The sequence below is a fragment of the Arachis ipaensis genome, chromosome B10 (genome assembly GCF_000816755.2).
Source record: "Arachis ipaensis cultivar K30076 chromosome B10, Araip1.1, whole genome shotgun sequence".
NCBI lineage: Eukaryota > Viridiplantae > Streptophyta > Magnoliopsida > Fabales > Fabaceae > Arachis > Arachis ipaensis.
The window spans coordinates 123,808,712-123,816,561 of record NC_029794.2 but is presented as its reverse complement, the minus strand read 5'-3'; the positions used below and the strand labels follow the sequence as shown (position 1 = coordinate 123,816,561).

The 7,850-nt window shown below is 34.7% G+C and overlaps 1 protein-coding gene across 7 annotated transcripts in view; it reads right to left on the bottom strand.

Annotated features, from left to right (window-relative positions):
• Nucleotides 1-7,850, bottom strand: part of LOC107622505 (serine/threonine-protein kinase ATM) — a 44,281-nt gene that overhangs the window by 12,270 nt on the left and 24,161 nt on the right. For 6 of the 7 annotated variants that reach the window (XR_002355582.1, XR_002355581.1, XM_021113508.1 and 3 more), the window contains 17 exons: nucleotides 7,645-7,779; nucleotides 7,462-7,560; nucleotides 7,312-7,358; nucleotides 6,917-7,106; nucleotides 5,963-6,184; nucleotides 5,620-5,691; nucleotides 4,186-4,258; nucleotides 3,348-3,465; nucleotides 3,089-3,212; nucleotides 2,713-2,847; nucleotides 2,268-2,378; nucleotides 2,125-2,172; nucleotides 1,884-1,988; nucleotides 1,696-1,782; nucleotides 522-952; nucleotides 362-428; nucleotides 215-289 (listed from right to left, as the gene is read on the bottom strand). Coding sequence is in view for 5 of the 7 variants with exons in the window: in XM_021113508.1 (XP_020969167.1) it covers nucleotides 215-289; nucleotides 362-428; nucleotides 522-952; nucleotides 1,696-1,782; nucleotides 1,884-1,988; nucleotides 2,125-2,172; nucleotides 2,268-2,378; nucleotides 2,713-2,847; nucleotides 3,089-3,212; nucleotides 3,348-3,465; nucleotides 4,186-4,258; nucleotides 5,620-5,691; nucleotides 5,963-6,184; nucleotides 6,917-7,106; nucleotides 7,312-7,358; nucleotides 7,462-7,560; nucleotides 7,645-7,779 (2,139 nt within the window). In the remaining 2 variants the exon portion in view is untranslated. The remainder of the gene's footprint in view (nucleotides 1-214; nucleotides 290-361; nucleotides 429-521; nucleotides 953-1,695; nucleotides 1,783-1,883; nucleotides 1,989-2,124; nucleotides 2,173-2,267; nucleotides 2,379-2,712; nucleotides 2,848-3,088; nucleotides 3,213-3,347; nucleotides 3,466-4,185; nucleotides 4,259-5,619; nucleotides 5,692-5,962; nucleotides 6,185-6,916; nucleotides 7,107-7,311; nucleotides 7,359-7,461; nucleotides 7,561-7,644; nucleotides 7,780-7,850) is intronic. The other variant, XM_016324429.2, reaches the window with a different exon arrangement.

The following is a 7,850-nucleotide window of genomic DNA, read 5'->3' as shown; positions in this document are numbered from 1 at the left end:
CAAAAAAAACACACACGAAAATCATGGATATATAATTTCATCTCAGCTGTGAGCTCCTCACACCATACTATAACAAGTCTTCAGTGGTTGCCATGATGATATTGATATACACCAATGTTGCAAGGTAGATACAAAATGCATTCAAAACAGAGCTAGACAACATAGATGTAGTTGTGATAAAAATCAAGGATCTACGTAAGGTATAAATAAGTACCTGAAGTTTAATGATGGTTAGGTGAACATACTCGGTGCTCTCCTCACTTGCATGAGAAATATTCCACACAAGTGCCTATAAGATGTAAAATGTTAGTAACTGCATGGAGTCCACAAGTACAACAACAATAAAGGAAATAAATATTACCTGCTTTGAATCCCTCAGTCTTCTTTGAAAATCACTCAAATCACCCTCTTGGAGTGCCCTTAAACAACTGAATAAAAGAATAATTAGATGAGCTTTTCAAGAATTAGAACAACACCTTCTGGATTAAAATAAACATAGGCATAAATCTTAACCATATTACCTGTGCAAATTTTCATTAAAATGGTCATGTTTGATATCATCAGTTGAAGGAGGAAAGGATCCAACACAAGGTAAAGAGAAATCCCAGTTCCCAGCACGCCAGGCGGATTCATACTGCAATTCAGCAAACTCTAAATCATGCTGAAGCTGGTCTTTGCTTGATGTCAACCCTTGGCAATACAAGTCAAGTACATGTGTACAGCCTATCTGCTGCAATGATTTAATTAACCCTTTATAAGGTCTGCTCTTCTGCATCTCATATGCGTCCGAGGCAAATGGCAACGGATTTGCTGCTCCAGTTTGTTCCAGTGACAATCTCATAGAATTGTCATTCTTCCGCCCTGACACACCTGATCGCACTTGCAAGTCATAATACTCAAGAGCCTTTCCCCAGTTTCCCTCATGCTCAAACATGATTATTTGAGAAGTCAACTATTATTTACATCAGCCCATGTAGAACACGAGAGAGAAATCAGGGTCACACAACCAAAATATATTAACAGTGAAAAATTAAAAAATGGTCTAAATCCACTTCCAAATAAGATACCTAAATGAATGATTTTATTTGCCAGTTGTTCAACAACCATGTGATGACTGGATGACAATAATCAGGGAATGAAGGTGTTAAAAATTGCAACAATCTCAGCTCCGTATGGATTTTGTTGTTCAAATGCTTTGTATAGTGCAAATAATATCTATAGGTGTAGTGTTGAATTACGATTCTACTGTAGTTGTACACTAATTGTTCTTATTCTCAATGTCATTTTGTCCCCAAGAAAACCTTTAAAAGGTATTGACTAATAGTCTTAGAGACCAAGTGGTCAGAAGATCGATTTGATCCATGAAACCTCCATTCTTATGACTCAATCATAATTTAAGAACCCAGATCAAGAGGGCCTGAGTTTCCGTTACCATTCATGCCCGGTTTTTGTAGTTATATCTATTAGACATACAATTCGGTATTTACTTTACAGCTGTAGCTAGTGCAAAGAAGTTGTAGAGAAAAAAAAAACAAAGACATTAGTATAAAAGAAGATTTATTTAGTCAGGCAATTTAATCAGAAGATCCATGTTAATATCAAATAACCATTTCTAGGTCTTCTTGTTACTTAACAATATATTATTCACCAAGCTAAGAGATGCAACTACAAAATCAAAAGATGATGCTGGCTTACCTTGTGAGACTGAAGAATTCCATATAAGCTATCTGGTTCATTAATTCTTGTGACGGCGGAGACAAGTATCTCAATATGATCTGGCAACTAATGTGCACAAAGCAATCAGCGAGAAACATGAAAAATAGTTGCAAGCATGATTATTGTGTGTGTGCACTCCATTCATCAAAATGTTCAGTACAACTTACCATTTCATTATGAGAGAAATCTGGGCCTCCAACTGTCATACCTTTAAAGTGCTCTTCACACCAATGCTCCACATACATGACTGAAGTAAAATATGATCCACAAGTCTAAAAAGGAAACAAACACAACCAAATTCACAGAAAGAAGATAAAACAAGAGAAAAAGAAGAGATTAATGGACTCTAAGTGGAAAATGGAAATAGTTAAAGAAAAAGAAATGAAGTACAGAAAATTTTCCACTTACAATTGCCGACTTGGCAATAAGTAGATAATCAATAGACAGCCAAAACACCTAGGAAGATAAAACAAAATAATAAATCATGTCAACTTCAACCAGAAAAACTATGCACTGTTTTAAAAAGATCAAAATAACAAAGAGGATGATACTTTCTCCCATGAGGATACGGATTTTGCTAGTGCACTTGAACCAGCACCAGATTCTCTTGCCTTCGCTGGGGTAGACCGGGTTTTTGAGGTGTAACTTGAAGGTTTAGAATTCTGCACAAAATCCATGGTTATCATAGTTGCCCATCCTGCTCCCACTATTTTTGCCAAAAAATAAAGCAAGTAATTGAAAACAATGACATATTCAGTATTCTTAACTTGGTTTATGATCCTTAAGGTCCGTTGGAATATCTACAAATTATCTTTTGAATAGAATAACAACAACAACAAAGCCTTGTCGCACAGTGCAACAATATCATGCATGAAAAACTCTGACTATGAACTACAAAAGAAACTGGAAACAAAATGATAATTCAAATGGATTATAACAAAGTAGTTCCAATTTATGATCTAATCAGACTTCTATCCTCTAATATTTTATATTTACCTTGGATGTTTCACGCCTCGATGGCAAAGAAGATCTTTCTTGGACATGACATATACGAAGTTCATTAAGGCAATTCAACACCACTTGAATAGATTTGACCAACTTATTCGACTCAGTAAATATATGGTCCTTCAACTGCAAACTCAACAATTAAATATCAATATATTTCTAGAAAGCATAAGCTATTTGTTCTTTAAGTTGAAAATACACATATTTTAGCAACATAGATAGCAGTATAATAATGCAGTGAGTTGATTAAATAAAACCTACACCCAGACCATACCAATATAAAATAACACGAATGACTCAATCAACTGTTGTTAAAAAAAAGAAAAAGGATATCCAAAATTTCCAGTTTCCAGCTCTAGAATACAACCTGGAGGGAGATTAGCTTATGAAGATCAATCTCCAGATCCTTCCTTGCAGCAATATTGACAAAAATACTTGGCAAAAGAAGCTCAGCAACCTCAGCTTTGGAAAGAACAATATCTTGACACAATCTGGAAGTACAACATGCTAGGAAATTAGTGTGTGAAAAAAGGAATACAGAAAGTAAAATTATTCCTTGTTGCTAACAAATAATGGCCTTTTCATTCACAACATTTAAGTAGCTCAGTAAGACCACACCAGCATACCTTAGTATGACGTCATTGCAGTAGATGATAAGTGAATATACCAATGGACAAATCCACATCTCAAAAGATTTACCACGTGTTTCCCATATTGTAGACTTTTCCAAGGAAGCTGCTTCAACTGATAAAATGAAAAGGAAACACGGTATACTAAACATGGAATGGGGAGAAATGAGAAACCTATTATTGAGTGGGAATTAGTAATTGGACTTCACTTACATAACCTATATTGGTTCAGGTTATACTGGTTCATATAGTATACTAAATGTTTATTAAAATATCAAAGATCTAGGAAGGAAAGGATAAGAGAAAGTGGAGACTATTATACCATGAATATTGATGTGTTATGCCATGATGCAAATTAAAAAGGCACTAACCAGAATAAAAGAACTAGCCTCTATTTATTTACAGTAACACTAAACTCTTAATCCCCATTAAAAACGGTAACAAATTACTGAAATAAAGGAAACAATGTCCCGACACAAAAAAAAGACAATAACAAAAACATGAGAAATTATGTAGATAATACATGACAAAATCTTACAAAAGTTTAGGCATGTCACAACTACTTAAAAAAGGTAGACTTTATAAAGCTAACCAAAGTTGCATGAACTGAGCAAAGAGCCTTTGCAAGAAAGATTGTTGACCAAGTATCTATCGACAGGTGAGGACAGAAATAATTAGCTATTTCTCTACAACTGCCAAAGTAGCATTTGAAAGCCTCAAAAAGAAGGGGGAAAAACAACCCAATTGTCGTGTTGACAGGATAAAAAGTTGCTGTTGATCAATAACTGACATTTACAACTACATTTATGTAAGAGATGCACAAAACTCAAGATACCTTTTGACTTCCTTTCCAGGTCCATAAGGAAGTTTTCCACAAATTCAATATTAACACCTTTGGAGTGCACCTGCATTAGTACACAATGGACGAGGACATGTTACAAACTGCATCATAAGTAATAACAAGATGTTGCAGACTCGGTAATCTAGACAGTTATATCTAACTGTGTTCTATGGATATAAGTTTCGAAAAAACTGCCCACTGTTGAAAATAATAAAACGTGTTAAATTTGTAAGACATCTTAGAGACCCAAACCCAAGAGCAAGCTAGTAAGCCCAAACAAAGTGTAAGCAAGGAAGAAGGGAGTGGGGTGGGTTAGGGCCCAAATTGTCAGTGGAGACAAATTATGAGGAGCTTATGCTGAGTCGGCAGAGGGTGGGCAACGTGAGGCATAGAGATTGGAGAGTTTGTTAGCAGAGCTTATAATCATGTAAATAGGTACATTAAAAAATAATAACAATTACAATCTACAATGACTAAAACGATCCAGCAATCTAGAAAAGAAATAACAGAATAAAAGGGTAGTTTGACCCATTGAGTCGAAATGTGGTGATCTGAACTGAATGGGAGTCACCACTAACTAGTATCCGTTGCTCAGATTTTAAATCTGATGGAGTAGGAGTGGTGTTCTCCTTCTGTTCAGGATTAATGACTGAGGAACTGTCAGCCATAGCTATAAATCAGAGGCACAGTGCAGAGATCCTGTGTATTAAGAAGTGATAATGGTAGAAACACAATTTGACACACAAATTTCAATATTAAGAAGTGATAATGGCACTGAATACTTTAATAAAAATCTTGGTGAATTTCTTCAAAAGAAAGGTATTCAACATCAATCTACATGCCCCAATACACCCCAACAAAATGGCATTGCTGAAAGGAAGAATAAACACCTTCTTGAAGTAGCACGTGCCATTATGTTTGAGGGTAATGTTCCAAAGTATTTATGGGGAGATGCTGTTCTAACAGCAGCCTATCTCATAAATCGAATGCCCACACGTGTGTTAAATTACTGCACACCGTTGGATACTTTCAAAAAGAATTTTTCAGCATGTAGATTGCATTCTGACTTACCTTTAAAAGTATTTGGTTGCACTGTGTTTTTACATACACCTTCATATCGAAGTAAACTTGATCCAAGGGCAGAAAAATGCATTTTTATTGGCTATTCCCCAAGTCAAAAGGGTTATAAATGTTTCAATCCACACACCAGATTATGTAAATAGAATTAATTATAAATCTTTTCCTTTTTGGGTTTAGCTTAATTTTAGGGATTTTATGATTAGAAATCTTTCCTTTATTTTAGGCTAGTATTTTTTCCTTCTTTCCTATTTTCTAGTTATTTCTATTTCTGTAATTCCTCTATAAAGAGGCTGATTCCCTGTACATTTTATAATATAATACATTCAAACACTTCAATTAAAGCATTACCTCAATCAATGTTCTTTGATACGAATCAAATAACTGTAAAGCACTTTGGCCTCTTTCAGTTGAAAGTATTCCCTACAGATAAATCCAAACAGTTAATATATACAAAGAATGGAATGCAATGTTTGTAATTAACTAATTGAAAAATGATGCAACTCCACACCAAATGACCATATTATACTTTGTAAATTATAATACATTTTAGAATGCTAAACATCAACGAACTAACTTTCATGCGAACAATACAACAGAAGAACTCCACAGACGGCTTGCCAAATTGAAAGGAAGACTTGACAATTAAGGACAGGAGTAACATTAGTTCCAATTGCAAGTTAGAAGCACTTACACGAAGGGTTTGTGAAGCCATGTCAACAATTTTCACAGAATCATCCATCAGATACTTCTTTAGAAATTTCAGAACCACCACCAAAAGTTCTTTGGACACGGATGTGTCTATGCTTGAACTCATATCCACAGCACAGCTGATATCAATAGATTTACCAACTCGAACATGACTAGTCTCGCCAGGAAGATGGAAAACAACAGAGTATGGGTCCCCTGCACCAACCTGCAGCAGTGCATCCTCAATGAAGAATCCATACATGAGGAAATGCCAACTTGATATGTGATAACACAACTAAAAGCAGTGACAAACCAAGACCAGACTTCAAAAGGGGCAAAGGTTAGCATGAGAATTTAATTACAATAATATGTTTGAGTAATTACAGTTTAGAAAATTCAGAATATACTAATTATTTTTAACATTTTATTTCCAAGTATTCCTCCTCATACAGTAATTTTTTGGCAGAATATACTGAAATATTACTAGAAAAATGGGGATACATGAGAGGATAAAGTATAAAATTCATTTCTGTGCCATCAATTAATAGTTTAAGGTTTTGGAACAGTTGATTCAAAATTTAATATCTGAGCTACCATGAGATCTAAGAGTTTAATTCCCAATATTCTTATTCCTCTAATTAAAAGATGAATTTCAGTATAAGATTAGTAAACACATCCTTTTTCCATGCTTTCATGCCTGAGTACCTCTTGCATAAAGGGGGTGTCAAGGAGAAAGATAATATTCACAAGTCTTAATATCTAAAGCTGTAAATAGCATTAGTACATCATAAAAACAAAATTAGTAAGCAGTGGCATATTGAACGAGAAATAATGATGACATGATAAACTGAAGGGTGTTATAGGTAAAGGAAAATGGAAAGAGAAGAACATGCAACTCCAAGCACATGTCCAGATAATATTTTAAGAGTTATAAGACTAAATTTAATAAGAATGATACCCTAGAAACGAAATCAGACACCAATTCTCTAACGCCATTTGCATCATTTGAGCCACAAATGTTAACAAGTGTCCAGACTGCATGCACTATTTCGTGATCACCATGCCAGTATGTTTCTTCAGAATAATTTTCTCTCCCTCCTCTCAGAACGGTTTCTCTTATCAATAGCTTCTTGTGCAATGCCTGGAGACTGCAAGAAGAAACAGGGTTCATGAAGCAAGCACCTCCAGAAAATTTGAGGAAGTAATTAGAAAATAAATTGCAGAATACAATACCGTTTAAGAGAGATTTCTTTTTCTAATTATTTTATTTACTTATATTCAATATATAACCATTCATTACCCCAAAAGTGGTTTCATGACAACTTATCCACCATTATCGAAAAAGGAAATCACCTTGACAAAAGTATCCTCGGAGGAAGGTAGCAAGATCTCTTTACAAACTGAAAATGAACAATGCATTAGATAACACTCTACAGAAACTAATCACATTGAAATTTGATGCTTTACAATACAAAGATGCAAGGGAGAACATTATCTATGTACCTTCAATAAATGGTCGCGTATAGAGTAATTGTGGCATAATTTTTCATGGAACATCCTTATATCATGAAAGACTTTTAATTCTGGAAATGGCTCCAACTCCTGCAAGAAATTTAACATCGTGCATTCACAAAATCACTATAGCATATCCTTAAGAGAACAAAATAGCTGACTGCAAATACTCACTTTGACATAATCATGCATAGATGGATCTGAATCCACTGTTAACAGACGGAGCAGAGATAGCACTTGTGATGTGTTGCTATCAGACAATTCTTTTCTGTTAGGAGTGCAACATGCCACCAACTTTGAAACAAGAAACTGAAAATAACACAAACAACTAATCACCTATTTAACCAATAAAAAATAAAGGCTAAAAAATTGGAGAGAGA